General features: G+C 37.1%; 1 protein-coding gene across 1 annotated transcript; it reads right to left on the bottom strand.

Annotated features, from left to right (window-relative positions):
* Positions 1-7,344: 7,344 nt before the first annotated feature.
* On the bottom strand, positions 7,345-8,205 carry LOC103951580 (E3 ubiquitin-protein ligase RHA2A-like). Its single transcript, XM_009363001.3, has one exon. It carries the CDS (start codon positions 8,059-8,061, stop codon positions 7,510-7,512), a length of 552 nt encoding a protein of 183 aa, XP_009361276.3. The 5' UTR covers positions 8,062-8,205; the 3' UTR covers positions 7,345-7,509.
* Between the last annotated feature and the right edge of the window lie 8,543 nt (positions 8,206-16,748).

Genomic DNA, 16,748 nt, shown 5'->3' with positions numbered 1-16,748 from the left:
TGTTATTATACAAATGATGAAATATATATGTTAAAAAGTTAATAACTTAAGAAATAAAGTTTTTTATTACTTACATAAAAATATGTAATATATCATTCGTATTCCTGTCACAATAAAAAATTTCTTCAAAAATGCCCCCAAAATATAATATAATATCACACACTACAAGTAGATAATTTTCTTATGCTCGGGCTCGGGCTTTATAGGGGTATGGTGGCACCAGACAATAGGATATGATGCATGATGGATGCTCTGATAATTAAGCCCAGAGAAGTTTATAACGAGCTCGCGTGCGTTGATGTATTTTAATTAGGGTTACGTATGTGGTGCCTTTTATTAGCATCACACGTCAGTTTGATGTGAAGTCAACTATATATATGATTATATTAATCAACAACCACCATCCAGCGAGGTACTGAATAATATTGATATATAATCTAGGGCACGACAAAGCAATTTGAGTAATTAAATTTTGAGAAATTTTTTGAAATATAATTTATACTTATTTTGGATAGAAAGCAATTTGAAATATAATTTATCGTCCAGTGTAAAATCAATGATTTTTTAGCCAAAATGATCTATGAGATTTCAAATCAATAGAAGTGGTCCCTGAGATTATCCATCATCCATCATTTTGGTCATTCTGTTAAAAACTCCGTTAAGTGTCCTGGAGCTCTTGGCCGGAAGTTTGGACAATTTTCGAAGCTTCGCAACTCAATCGTTTCTTAACCAAATTCGACCCATAATATATCAAAATGAAGATAGGAAAGTGTAGAATAAGATTATACCATTTGAAAGCCCAGTGGTTGCCGGAGATGGTCGAAAAATAGCCTCAAAGTTGACTGGTCTAAGGGAAAACTGGAAAACTCGCCAGAAACTGGGCAAACTTTAAACGTTCATAACTTCTTCAATACTTAACGAAATCAAGTGATTTAAAAACGAAAATCATACTTCTCGATGAGAAGAAGATAATGGTATCTTTTTCAGCAGCTAAATCGCCGTGGTTTGGCCGAAAAACGGTTCAAAAGTGGCTCTCTTGGTCTCAAGCTGGCCATTTTCGAGCCATTTTCTGGCCAAACCACTGCAATTTAGCCGCTGAAAAATGTACCATTCTCTTCGTCTCATCGAGAAGTATGATTTTCGTTTTTAAATCACTTAATTTTGTTGAGTATAAAAGAAATTAGGAACGTTTAAAGTTTGCCCAGTTTCTGGCGAGTTTTCCAGTTTTCCCTCGGACCAGTCAAATTTGAGACCATTTTCCGACCATTTTCGGCAACCATTGTGGCTTCCAAATAGGTATAATCTTATTCTACACTTTCCTATCTTCATTTTGATATATTATGGGTCGAATTTGGTTAAGAAACGATTGAGTTACGAAGCTTTAAAAATTGCCCAAACTTTCAACCAAGAGCTCCGGGACACTTAACGAAGTTTATAATGAAATAACCAAAATGATGGATGATGGACAATCTCAAGAACCACTTCTATTGATTTGAAATCTCAGAGATCAAAGTGAAGAGTTATGCAAATCTCAGAGACCATTTTGACTAAAAAGCCAAAATCAATTTATCCCATAAATAAATAAACTTGTGAAAAATGGGGTCAAAAGTCCAAGATAGCCTTCTTTTGAATAGAAAACTTAACGGAATGAAGGTGAGACAAATTAATAATTTTAGAAATTCATATGACAAATTACTAAAATTTTAGTTCATATGATAAATTAAAAAAATATATGCAAGTTGGTATGACATTTTAAAAACTTTCCTTATTTTTGGGAATATTGAATGATGCCCGGTGTAATTAATAAATCAAGAAGCTCCCGTTGAATTTTTTGGCGCCCGTACGTTAAGCTGTCCTCATTTTCCTTGCTAGACTAGATAATAAGTACAAGAACATATCCAACGATACATAAGATATTCTTAATTAAATATGTATGGGATTAATACGTGTTGCTTGCAAATTTAAGGAATCAATTTGAGTATTGTTGAATATTGGATGAAGTTGACTGTAATTAATCAACCAAGGAGCTGCGGATTTTGGTTAATCAAGTTGGATAAAGTAATGTGCTTCTTTCTTTACACTTAAGTTCGAACCTTTCTTTCTTGTTTAACTTTTTGGAGCTCACGTAAAGTCATAACTCGTAATCATTGAAGGAGCTTTACCGACTTCCTTGGTAGACCAGATTTGATGGTCCATGTTGTCAAATTATGAAGACTTTAGAACAGACCTAATGAAAGTTACGAACATTAATCGAGCTATATACAGTGATCAAGTGATGTTTTTTTTTCCTACTTATTCATTAATTTTGTGTGTTCACTTTGTCAACTTATGGATACATTTTGGGAACTGGTAAATTAAAGTCGCATCTTCTGAGGGTCTCATCTTTTTTGTATTAGAACAATGAGCAAGTAGGGTATGTTTTCTGAAATAATGCATGCTAACGATGATAACGATGATAACGATGTCTTGGTAGGTGCGAACACATTCACATCTCCGCCCATTCAATCATGTGGTGCTTCGCTGTGAGACAACGAGAGACGGATACAGAGAATCCATGCATAAAAATGCACCAAATTAACCATCTCCTAGGAATCTTACTCCTAAGTCTTTCTTTTTTTATACATCTATTTTTGGTTAAGATATATACCCAAAGTAAGTCTTTCTTTTCTTTTTATATATATATCTTCTACTTTTAGTTAGGTACCCTAAGTCAGCATCAGTTTATGGCTACTGTTTATATTTTAGTACATTATAAATAGATCATTCTTACAAAATTTAGACAAATTCAAAACTATTAAGACATTCAATTCTAGTGAACAAACTATAAAAATACAATTTTCCAAAGAAAAACACTATTATAACTACCATTTAATCCAACAAAAAATGATTTCAGATCAACCGGTTCATCTGCCAAACAAGTCCAAGAAAGTAGGCAATATACGAATAACGTACAAATTAATTGATGCTTGTTACTCAAAAAGATTTAGAGATTTTGCCAACAAAATGTACTCCTTTGTCTGTCTACGTCTAAGAGGTCGGTCCGTTTCCTTTGTCTGTCTACGTCTAAGAGGTCGGTCCGTTTCCTTTGTCTGTCTACGTCTAAAAGGTCGGTCCGTTTTTCTTTTTCCATTCACCGGCCTTAATCTTGAGTCAGTTCGATCATGCATGGGGACCATTGAGATGTGCTAGCTAGGGCGACAACGCTAGCTGGTCCGTGACCCGTTAATCCGTGATCTTTGATGACCCAACGGGTTGCGAATTACTTCTAGTTGAATCTAGGTTTGGTTTTCTTTTAACGCACGGGTAAAAGAAAAGTAAGAAGAAACTGATATGATGCATGGGTACCGTTTGATTATCATATATCGTTTTACTCACTTGTAAAGTGATGAGTCAATATTATACTATATATTTTACTTTATTTTAATATATTTTGGTATTTGTTTTGACCATATTTTGATTTTTTGAATTATAATTTAATTGCAGGACATGCAACCCCCCCTTTTGAGCAAAAAGTGACCAAGCGGATGAATTATGGCGTGATTCCAATTGAAGGACATTCGCAAGTCTTTCAATTTGTTTGTGACAAATTTGCAAAGTTTTCTACTAAGCGGTTAATTTATGGCGAGTACATAAATGACCAGTGCACGAAACTATTAAAGTGACATTTTGGGCTTAGTTAGCTTTTTTGGCATTCAAGATGTCGTTTTATGGCAATGGGCTTTTTTGCAAATATGTTCAAGACATCTCAAGCTTTAAAAGAGTTGTCTTGTGCCTGTTTTGGAGGTGTCTAAGGTCCTCAACGTGGCTAGACAGATTTCCCTTAATTGATTAGGATTATGTTTCATAGTTTACTTTAACTTATTTTGTTTCCTAGTTTTTAAAAGACCTTTTCTATGAAGGATTTTATTTTTTTTCTATGAAGGATTTTATTTTGTAGTAGCATAAATAAACCTAATTAGCCATTAGGGTTCTCTACACATCAATTTGGAGAAGGAGCCTTAGCATGAATATGTAGTCTTTATTTAACTGTTTATGATATTATGCATGCATACTTTGAATGATTAATCATTATGTTTAAATTGTCTCTACATCTTAATGCTTAGCTATTATTATGATGTTTAGATAAGTAACCGGATGCAGTTTCTTGGAATGCCCCCCGGAAATTGAGGAATGTTTCTTGTGGTTAATAATTGTAAGTTTACTTAGGGAAAATGCCATGACTTAAGCGTTGCATGGTTTTTCAAAGGGTTTTCACAAATCGTAATTAGTCATGCATGTTTATAATTGATCTGAATGTCACAGATGGATTGCATGTTTCATATACATTCTATCTTGAATGCCACAAGTAGAATATGCATTAAAAAAACCTAACATTCAAAGTTGCATGTATAATTCATAAGTAATTGGTAAAACTACAAATGATTATTAAGGTGACAGCGGAACTGTGGTGTCTTTTTATCATTCTTTCAAAATTGTTTAATTTCAATTTTTTTTTTGAAAATTGTTTTCTTGTTGATTTCTTTTATTGTTTCTATTAAATTCGTTTTATTATTTTTAGTCACAAAATCAACCTTTTTCTAAACCTTGTTTTCAAATAATTTCTTAAGATTTGGTTTTTATATAAATTGTTTTAAATAATTCATGTGAGAATGACCTTGCATGAGCATTCTTACTATAACTATGTACCTTGTACTCTTGCAAGTATTTTGTGTATTTTAACCCTCTTTGCAAGTTCTTCCTATTCACTCTCTCTCTCTCTCTCTCTCTAAGGCAAAATCCTAACCTTGCAAACCTCAGACGTCGGTCCATTGCTTAGGCTTGGGACGGTGGTAACCCCTCCCACCTCCTTCTACCATTCCCCTCCTCCTAGCCTCTCCACCCCTTGCTCATTCTTCCTACTCTTGCTATGACCCACCTCCCACCTCCCCCCTCCCCCAAACCCCTTCCATTCGCTGCTTTTTTTCTTCTCTTTTTTTCTCTATTTCCTTGGTATGCCTAGTACCCTCTCCCCGCATTCTTCTGTGCGCACCCGGTTTCGATGGCGAGCCTCTGATCCATTTCGCCGTTTTATTGTCGCATAGGGCTCATGTTTTGGGCTTAGATCTGCGGTTTTGGGTGGGTTTTTGGGTTGTTTTGTGGGTATTTGAACTGTTCTTCTTTTTCTGTTCTTGCCAAGTTGGTGGCGGTCTCACCTTCGGAGGTTTTGTTTATTCGACTTCGTGTAACTCCTGGGTGGGGTTTGCCCATGGAGCTTCCCGGTGGCGGCTTCTTGATCTCCCGCTATGTGGGTGTGCATATTTGCCAGCATTTTTCTCTCGGTTGTTTGGACATCCGAGGGCTCTGCACTTGGAACTATTGTTTTGTCATCTTTAGGTTCGTGGTGGTGGTTAGGATGGCGGTTCAATGGCATGGGTGGTCTTGGCTTGGCAACCCACCCTATCCCCGCACTCTTTTGTGCGCACCCGGTTTCGATGGCGAGCCTCCGATCCATTTCGCCGTTTTATTGCCGCATAAGGCTCATGTTTTGGGCTTAGATCTGCGGTTTTGGGTGGGTTTTTGGGTTGTTTTGTGGGTATTTGATCTGTTCTTCTTTTTCTGTTCTTGCCAGGTTAGTGGCGGTCTCACCTTCGGAGGTTTTGTTTATTCGACTTCGTGTAACTCCTAGGTGGGGTTTGCCCATGGAGCTTCCCGGTGGCGGCTTCTTGATCTCCCGCTGTGTGGGTGTGCATATTTGCCAGCATTTTTCTCTCGGTTGTTTGGACATCCGAAGGCTCTGCACTTGGAACTATCGTTTTGTCATCTTTAGGTTCGTGGTGGTGGTTGGGATGGCGGTTCAATGGCATGGGTGGTCTTGGCTTGGCAACCCCTTTACCACCCATGTCATTGTCGTTATTTCTTGTCATTACTGCGACCAACTCCAGTTGGTGGAATCTATGGTGGTTCTCGGTACTATTTTGTTGGTTTGGTTTGTGGTGGCGTTCCAATAACTTCGGTAGCTCTAGCTGGAACCCTTTTCCTCCCCACCTCTCTCAGTTCGTCCCAGCTACAGCTGGCGTCACCCTCCTCCCGACATTTCTGCATGTGCCCTGGTTTTGCTCCCCACACCTACTACCAACTTGCAGCTGCACCGCCTGTTTATTTTCTTTTGTTTTTTAGTTTAGTGTTTTATTATTGGTCTGTTGCTTCGACCTTCGTGTCGCTTATGCGAATTTGTTGGTAGCCTCGCTGTCACGCGTAGGTTTTTGTATCGTTTACGCGGTTTTGTAGCCTCACTGTCTCGCGTAGGTTTTGGTGAGGGTTTCGTTGCTTGGTATGTCACGTGTCTATGGGACATATCAATTTCGGGATTCCTCGTTTTAGTGGTGTGTTTTGTGTGATGACCGTATGAGGGTTTTAAAATCATTTGTATTTGTGCTTATTACCTTTAGATCAAGAAATTGATCACTGGATATATGTACCCATTTGGCATCCTTATAAGTGGTTTGTTATGTTAATGAAAAAAAAAAAAAAAAAAAAAAACCCTCTTTATGCAAATACTAAATAACCTATCATAAAGCCTCATTAATGTTTGTTAATCATTTCCTGTAATTTTTTTTTCTTTTTTTTTTTTTTTTTTTTTAAAAACCTAAACCTAAAATCTTGTTTGATTATTGTTTTCAAGTTTCAAAAGAACAATGAAAACTGAAAACGAAAACCTTAACGCTACTTTCTAAGTCTTACGATCATCATTGCGGATATAATTTCTAACTTAGTAGGCCATCTATTAGGTATGGGGTTGAATCATAAAATGTGATATTAGTAACGTCCACTACAAAGTGTATATTATTTTGTGTTCAATGCGACTTTGTTCTCCAACATAAACAAGTTTCAATTTATAAGAAAATAAAAAACTAAAAATAAAAAACTGAAATGATTATCAACATCACCATATGTTCATATATTCATGTTTTCATGCTTTCTTATTTATTTATGCTCATAAAAAGATGATCGATAAAAAAAATCATTAATAACAATTAATATACTATATTCAAATACGTACATATATATATGTATATATGTAGCTAGGATTTTCAAATAATGGAGTTATAGTATCAACCAAAAAGTTTTATTGGGTCATTTCGTCGAGCACCTAATAGGCACTTGCCAATTCCTGTCAACATATGCCAAAAGATTATGCCAATATATGTCGATAACTACTATTATTAGTAGAAGCTTGTTGAGGGTGGATACATGATATTGTAGAGTAATATTGAAGACTGTCAAGGTTTTTCAACTAAAGCATTCCATACAAGAAGAGAGAAAAGAAAACAAATATGATAGAAGAAAATAAAAGAAGTAGGAATATGAGGTTGTAATTTAGTTTGCCTTAATTGTTAATTATAGGGGTCAAATACAATAATACAAACAAATACACATGGAGTTTTTAGAGTTATTGGCATCAAGGACAATCAATTAATGACCTCATGCTTGCTTCACCACTGAATATCTACTACATCCTAACAAAGCCAGCTACCTCATGAACTGGTAATCGTCACCAAACAAGTAAATCATCCTCTCCGCCCTCCATGAATCCAACTCCCGTTCATGACCTTTTGGTTCTGGAGTAGTACAATTCTTTGGCAATAGATTGGATCGACAAAGAGGACAGGTAAACTGACCCTCATCAATCCAAGCATCTAGGCACTCTTTGTGAAATACATGTGAACAATTGGAAAGCTCTCTCACCCTTTGCCCTCCTTCCACTTTATCCATGCACACAGTACACGTATCGGTGTGCGAGCCATAATCCGAATCCTGCGTTTTGCCTCCTCTATTTTGCACCCCCGGGAGCTGGTTCTTCACGGATTCAGCTATACAGTGAACCGGTAACGGCACCAACCAAGGCGAAGGGGTTACTTCCAGGAATAAATTATTGTGATCTTGTAGCACAACACGATCAGAATAACTTATTCCGGGAAGCTTGTGATATTGATCACCACGTAACGTAATCATGAACGAGTAGTAGTGTGTCTTGATGATCCTGAGGAGATTGAGAAGGGAGAGTAACATTTTGATGAGCATGTTTCTTGATTGCTCCAGTTCTTTATCAGATGAATAAAATTCTGGAAGTATATAGAGCAGAAAAAAAGAAAAGATTAGTTGCAGAGCCTTTAAGTAGTGAAAGGATCGTTCACCAAATTTCTTTAACAGAAGAAGCTAGCATTAAAGATAGTAGGGTACGTAAGGTTTCAGCGGCGGCTGCAATTTCGGTGGGGATAAACGTATGCCTCTGTGTGTGCGCCTCGGCCTCCGCTTATATACATGATTCATGAAGTTACATGAGTTGAGGGGTACGGTGACAGCAGACAGCTTAACTTTAGGGTACGTGTGATGTTAATTTACTGTTTTTGTTGGTAAGTCTAATGTTTGATCAATTCATACTTGAAGAAAGTTGGAGTTCCTTCCACTATAAAATCAATTAGCAATTTGAGAGTAGCTAAACTATTTATAAGCACATACAAAATTCTATTTTTCTGACGTGAGATTCACTCTCAACCATACTATCATGTACTTAAAAAGGGCTGAAAAGTGATTTATTAATTGACTGGTACTGAATATCATATAAATGAAGATGATGTCCAGTCCGGCCTTTAGACTACATCAGTTTACTGACTCCAGAAAAAGAAACCCTAAAAAGAACAAGAAGCACCGAGATATTATACGTACTGTAGCTTGTACAGACTTGAGAGCATTGAAATCTTATCGTCAAATATTTATATCTTCATTGTTGTCAATGAGCAGGTGTATATCACAATCATAGATTATATTATATATGTACATGTGATTTGACCATAGACTTTTTGAGTGCATCCAAATAATCGCTTTCGGTGGCCGGTAAGAATGTATATATGCCTCAACTTTCTTCCATCCATGACTCTGCAAATTAGGAAATCGTCCGAAAAATTTATCAGTGTCTGAAATACAGCACAATATGTCATTATTACTATACAATTTGAAAAACACTTGAAAACAAATAGTTTTCTCAAATTATTGTTTTTTAGAGCACATAAAATAATTTATTCCATTGTTAATGCCCTAAAAATGTAGAAAGAAAACCTTATTTTTTCGTATCCATCGAGATGCATATATTTGTTAGCTATATACAAAAAAGCTTCACTTTCCGTTGTTGTCTACATATGCATATATATATATATATTTTTTTTTTTTTTGTTTTCAAACCTACATATGCATATATGTCTATGATTAGTTTGTAATTTACGTTCAGAAAGAAATTAAGAACGCAGAAAAGTCTAAGTTCCGACGTACGTCCGCGAATCGGTATCGAGAGTCGACGTCCACCCTCGGCCAGGCATATATAAATATAACCATATGTACTTCGACTAATGTTTAAAATATTGGTATCGGTGAAAATATTAATATGTAAATTTGTGGAAATATCGACGGATAGATTGAATATCGATATCTATTGCTTTCGATGGAAATGAAAAAAATTTGAAATGAAATTTTTGTCAAGCATTAGTTTGGACGAAATATAAGAGTTTCTCTGATATTTAACAGCTCGATAATGTATATCGATTTTAGCCTAAACTTAAAGAGTTTCTCCGATATAAGGTGAATTTTAGACTTCATTCCCCATTTCCATATCTTTCTATGATTTTTTAGATAGTTTCATAGAAATATTGACTGTATCGAGGAAATTTTAAACTCTGACCTCAACGCTGGTCCTTTCATAATATATTATGCAATATCAGATAGACTTATTTAATTAAGCCTAATCCAAACACAGCGCGCTTTCTCGAATCAACTTTCAGTAGTTGTTACACGTTTATTACAATTACCAAATTTTCTTCCTCGTGAAAGCATCGCAACTACTCTTCCACCATGAGTCTATGCTACTGTCCACTTCAAATGAACTCATCCACGAAATAAACAATGGTCAAAACTAAATGAACGTCATTTACCATATATTTGTCGATGGATTTTTCGTTACGAAAGTGAATGTACGGAAAGGAGATTTTGACCCAAGCATAATTAAACAAGCACACTAGGCACCCCCTAGTCAACTTGGCCTAACCAAACCCATGTTTGATGCATCAGAAAATTAGTAATTAATGCACCTGTGGTTTATCTATTTAGGTCGGATTGGATTATTAGTTCCCGTGGTGATACGATAGTTGGATGATAGCTTCTGTGGTAAAAAAATTAGGATTTAAGTTCTTGTGGTGAAATATGTTAGGGTTTGTGCTCAAAATTGAAAATTATGTCTACTTTCTATTAATTATTAGCAAGTGAACCACATATATAAGGTTAAAACATAACTATTCGTTAATTGTTAGCACGTGAGGCTTACATGTGAGGCTAATTTTGACTTTTTAGCCTCACATGTGAGCCTCATGTGCTAATAATTAACGAAGAATTAACAAATTTTTCAAATTTGGACATAAATCCTAACAGACTTTCACCACTAGAACTTAAATTCTTATTTTTATACCACATGGACTATATTCCGAGTACCCTATCACCACAAAGACTAGTAATCTATTATTTATTATTTCAACCAATACTAATGAAAGAAAAGTAACGTTTTAGTTCGTTTGTTCTAGTTGAAGCAAACCAAAACAAACTCTTATTGCTAATTAGTCATCGACCATTTGGTTGGTATTTAGGGTTTGTTTGGGACTTCTTCTAAATAACTAAAAGTGCTGTCTAATACCAAAAATTACTCATGACTATTTGACATATTAACTTAAAAAGAGTTTTGTGTGAATTTTAGAAGTGCTTCCTAGAGAAACATGTGCTTCCTTAGAGCATTCCCAATGAGGAGCTTTATATGTGTTTGGAAAAGTGGTGGATATAACCTATTTTAGAGCTTCGAGGAATTATTGGGGCTTTATAAAAGAATATCTCTCAATGAGGGGCTATTTACTTTTAGGCTCTATATGGGGCTATCTATATTTATTTAAGTAGTAATTTGATTACGCGATCAAATTTTTTGTGTGTTAACTTATCTTAAGTTTATTTTTTGATGTGTTATCTCAAAAAAATTATGAACATTTCAACCTAAAAAAAATCATTTTCTGACAAAGTTGGATTTTATCACTTATGAACCATTGGATTAGGTTCTCTTATCTTAGTTTTATCTGTTGGTTTGTTTCTCTAAAATTAGACAAGATAGGATTTCATCTCATAACTCAATTGTAATGCCCTTGCAATTTAGGTATGTTGTTTGTTTATGTTTTCGGTTTTGGTCTCTAAACTTCCAATGCCATTTTAATATGTAGTGTGTTTGTATTTAGAAATTAATAAAAGTAAACTCTTTTAGTAGAACATCTTATATCATTTTAGTGGAACATCTTATATCATTTCATGACCTTTGGAACAAAAATATGTAAAGAAAAAGAATTTAAAAAAGTATTAAAGAAGAGTATAAGTGTATTCGCAAGTGGGGTGAGAGTGACAAAATTTGGCTCACATAGGTAGCTACTTTTCTCGTGGGATCCACTGCTTTTAGGGGCTACATGTAGCCTAGTTTTTTGCTGTCCAAGAAAGGGAGTTGCTAGTCCAAGTGATGGATCTAACCCTATTTTTCAGCTCATTGGAGATAAAATTTCTTATTAGGGCTTCAAATATAGTAGTTTCATGGAGGATAAAACCCTAATTGGGATGCTCTTAGGAAACACTTCCAAGTGTATTTCAATAAACACTTGAACTTTTAATAAAGTTCAACTTGTTGCCTTACTTTTAATAAAAGTACTTAAGAGCAAAAATGATTAGAAATGGTCCTAATTTAAGTATCTTTCTCGTATATATATATCAGATGGGAACACGATGCTAAGACCAGAGAGATATGTTGATTTGTGATGACAAGGCCCAAAGGCTTCGTGTCATGTAGTTTTCTTATTACATTTGAGCCGACATTTGCTTTCTGGACTTGTGATTCTTGCCGCTTAATATTACTGTTTAATAGTATTCCTTATCATTTATAAGTGAGAGATCTTAGGCTTGATTCTCGATAAATGCGAATTCGAGCTAACTTATTATAACTAGCTCATTTATTAAAAAAAAAACAAGTTTCACTTCTCTTATGTGATGAATGAGAGACGAAATAATTGTAACCAGTAAATCCATGGAAAGAACGCATCTCAGCTCAGCAGTACCTGGCTTTTGGTTTCCACAATCTCACACATTGCAAACGACTACAGAAAAACAACGCGATCACGTTTGATCTGGAATCGATATCGAAATAACCTATCCTCACTTACTCTGCAAAGTGTATAGCAAACCTTTCCCCCCACTCATTTTATATATAGCACCAATCAAAATATTCCGACAACTTCCTTTTTCCTTCTTTTCTCAATACGTAGAGTATTGTCAAACACGAGGGCATAACATATGCGATACAGGAGAGGTCAACACTAACAGGTACAATTAACATTGGATCTAAAAAGGTGCGAACCGTGCGAGGGGAAGATACACTACTCACATTGTGGGTCCAGACCAAGACTAGTTGATAATCAACAATATATAAATAGATCTCTAATGAGTTCAAAGCTAACCATATTCTTTTTTAAACAAGCCTCACAGCCAACCATATTCCTTGATACACCCCTCGCGCGGCCTGGAATCCGCCCGTCCAGAAATGGTGTAAACCACCGCTTGGTTTCCACAAGGTTAATGTCGATGGTGCCTGGAGGGAGTCAAGCAGGGTGGGGGGAATTGGGGATTGTTATTCGTGATGAGTTGCGGTGCTTTGTGGCTTCTCGTTCCATGTCCTTCGAGTTTGTCTCGTCACCTCTTCACAGTGAAGCCCTTGCGGCTCGTGAAGGGTTACCATTGGCTGTTGGGGTTTAAAAAATGCTTCACTACTTTGGAGATGTTTATCTCACAAAGGAGAATGTAATGCAGCGGAATTTGATAGGCAAGAGAAAGAAAACACTCAAAGTGTTATACAAAATTTTTATTCTCACACAATCTTAATACAAGAGGAAACACTCAAACACTCTTACACTTCTTCACTCTTTTTCTCACTTCCTCTACATTCTTACATAGCAATACAATCTCTATTTATAGCCTTGATTAACCGACTCACCATGTCGGTGGAATTGGACTAAATTCCTCCTAGCCACAAGTTTTGTGGTTCTAGATATTTCTGCTTGCAAGCTTACTTAAATATTGCAAGAACTCTCCAGATTTTTTAGTATGCATGCCTAATGCACCGACAACCTTTTGCTAGAATTTTCTAGCACATTTCATGAGTTTTCTATGGGCTGGATCATCTTCTTGGGCTGAAGACAAGATTACCATTCAACATCCCCCCTTAATCTTGTCTTGTGACGCCGATTGAGTTTCTTAGTCTGACAAAGTCTTCTTGTTTGAGGGGCTTGGTGAATATGTCTGCGATTTGGTCTTGAGACTTCACGTATTCCACTTGCACATCCTTTCTTGCAATGCACTCTCTTATGTAGTGATAATGGGTATCTATATGTTTGCTCCTGTTATGGAATACTGGATTCTTTGCTAGAGCTATTGTAGACTTGTTGTCGACATAGATCTTTGTTGGCTCTTCTTGTTGCATTCTTAATTCTTTCAGCAAGTTTCTCAGCCAGATTGCATGGCAGACACATGAAGTAGCAGCTACATATTCAGCTTCACAGGTAGAGAGAGTGACAATCGGTTGCTTCTTCGACATCCATGTGAATGCAGTGTCTCCCATGAAGAACACAAATCCAGTAGTGCTTTTTCTATCGTCGGAATCTCTTGCCCAATCACTGTCGCTATATCCAGCAAGTTTGTAGTTATCAGAACTTGAATAAAACAAGCCAAAGTTAACAGTACCTTTGAGGTATCGAAGAATTCTTTTGGCCGTTTTCAAATGTGTAGTTGTGGGATTCTCCATGTGGCGACTGATTAATCCGACAGCATAGAGAATATCTGGTCTTGTGCAAGTCAAGTAGCGCAAGCTTCCAACTAGACTTTTGAAAAATGTTGGATCTACGCTTTCTCCTTTGTCATACTTGGTTAGTTTGACTCCGCACTCCATTGGCGTGCTCACGGGCTTGCAGTCGTCCATTTTGAACTTTTTCAGTATCTCCTTTGTGTAGCTTTCTTGGGAGATGAAAATTCCTTCTTCGTTCTGCTTGACTTCAATGCCTAGGTAATATGTCATCAACCCGATGTCGGTCATCTCAAATTCTTTGGTCATCACTCTCTTGAACTCTTCAAACATGCTTGGATTACTCCCGGTGAAGATTAGATCATCCACATATAAGCACACAATCAAAATATCTCCATCTTTGACTTTGACGTAGAGAGCATGTTCATGAGGGCACTTGATGAAGTTGTTTTCTTGAAAGTACTTGTCGATGCGACTATTCCATGCTCGTGGCGCTTGTTTTAACCCATAGAGGGCTTTCTTCAGCTTCAGAACTTTGTCTTCATGCCCTTTGATCTCATAGCCTGACGGTTGCTGAATGTAGACTTCTTCTTCAAGGACTCCATTTAGGAAGGCGGACCTCACATCCATTTGTTGAATCTTCCAACTGTTTTGAGCTGCCAAAGAAATTAGTAATCGTATAGTTTCCAACCGAGCAACAGGTGCGAATACCTCATCATAGTCGATTCCGGCTCTTTGACTATAGCCTTTCGCCACTAGTCTTGCCTTGTATCTTTCGACCTCTCCATTGGCATTTTTCTTTGTCTTGTACACCCACTTGACTCCGATGGCTTTGTGTCCTTTCGGAAGAATAGCGAGTTCCCATGTATCATTCTTCTGGATTGCTTCAATTTCTTCATCCATTGCTTTCCTCCACTTAGTATCTTGCACTGCTTCTTGGAAGTCGACTGGTTCACAATCAGCAAAGAGACAGAAAAGTGTAGGATTATCAAGTCTTTCAGCTACCTCATAAAGATCTCGTATACTTCTTGTGCGTGGTACTTCTCTTTCATTTAGACTCCCACTTGACAATGCTGATGCTGATGAATTACCATGATTGGTTGATGTTGGTGAAGCAGGTGGAGTAGTGGATTCTTGTTGAACCTCTCTTGCTTGCTCCATCATCCCTTGTTCATTCTCTTCTTCAAATTGAGGAAAGAAGTGAAGATCACCTGCATGCGGGCTAAAATCCCATTCTCCTTCTTCATCGAACATCACGTCTCGACTGATCACCGTCTTCCCATTATTTGGATTATACAGCTTATAGCCTTTTGAATTGGTGTCATAGCCGATGAAGATGAACTTCTCACTTTTGTCGTCGAGTTTGATTCTCCTCTCGTCTGGTACGTGTACATGGGCTATGCTTCCAAAAACTCTTAGATGAGAAATACCTGGTTTTCTTCCACTCCATGCTTCTTGTGGAGTTTTTCCCCACACACTCCTTGTTGGAGACCGATTGGATAGGTAGACAGCACATGCTACAGCTTCTGCCCACAATTCCTTAGGCAATTTCTTGCTTTTGAGCATGCTTCGAGCCATGTCGAGGATGGTTCGATTTTTTCTTTCCGCCACTCCATTTTGTTGAGGGGATCTTGGAACTGTCAAAGGTCGACGAATTCCATTTGCTTCACAAAACTCTTGAAATTCCTTCGAAGTGAATTCTCCTCCTCGATCAGATCTCATGGCTTTGATCTTGCAACCACTCTCCTTTTCTACAGCGGCTTTGAACTTCTTGAATGCTCCAAAGACTTCTGATTTCTGCTTCAAGAAATACACCCAGGTTTTTCTTGAAAAATCATCAATGAAGAGAAGGAAATAATTATTTTTACCCAAAGAGCTTGGTTTTATTGGACCGCACACATCGGTGTGAATGAGCTCGAGTGGCTTCTGGGCTCTTGTGGTCGACTCCTTTGGAAAGCTTTTCCTGAACTGTTTCCCAAGTAAACATCCTTCACAAACTTGATCAGGGTGGCTGATGCACGGTAAGCCTCGCACCATCTCCTTCTTAGATAATAACTCTAATCCCCCAAAGTTAAGATGCCCAAAACGAAGATGCCAAAGCCAAGATATGTCTTTGTAACATATCTTAAGACACTTTGCAACATCGTTTTGAATGTTCATGGGAAACATTCTATTTTTTGACATTTTCGCCTTGGCAATTAATCTTCCTTTGTCATCTCTAAGAAAAAGGATATAATTTTTCGTATGAAAATCATAACCTTTTTCTAAGAGTTGACCCAAACTCAAAATGTTGCTTTTCATATTGGGCACGTAGTAGACATTTGAAATTAATTGGTGACCACCATTTTCCAAGGGAATAAGGATGTTACCTTTTCCTTTTACGGGTATTTTGGATTCATCTCCAAAAGAAACGTTGCCACTCACTGATTCATTGAGCTCTACGAAGATGCTTCTTCTTCCGCACATGTGGTTGCTAGCGCCGGTGTCAAGGTACCATGTATAGTCTTGGTCTCCATCATTGTTCTTGCATGCTAGTAGCACAACACCATTCTCTTCTTTCTCTTCTTTCACATAATTGACCTTCTCATCAAGTCTGCTGTTTGGAGCTCTACATTCCCAAGCATAATGCCCAAACTTTTGACAATTATAGCATTGAACATGAGATTTTTCATACCTCGAGTTTGAGCGTCCTCTTCTGCGACCTTTTGTTGAGCTTTCTCCTCTTTCGTAGTTGCTATGGTTGTTTAAGTTCCAACCACATCCACGCCCATGTCCACGTCCGCGACCTCGGCCACGACTTCTTCCGTATCGGCTTCTCTCGTTGTCGAAGCTTTCTTCTTTCTTCTTTGGCTGA

The sequence above is a fragment of a genome, unplaced genomic scaffold (assembly GCF_019419815.1).
Source record: "Pyrus x bretschneideri cultivar Hongxiangsu unplaced genomic scaffold, Pyrus_bretschneideri_v1 Contig4, whole genome shotgun sequence".
Lineage (NCBI taxonomy): Eukaryota > Viridiplantae > Streptophyta > Magnoliopsida > Rosales > Rosaceae > Pyrus > Pyrus x bretschneideri.
Note: the sequence above shows the minus strand (reverse complement) of the source record. Positions and strands in the feature narration are given on the sequence as shown.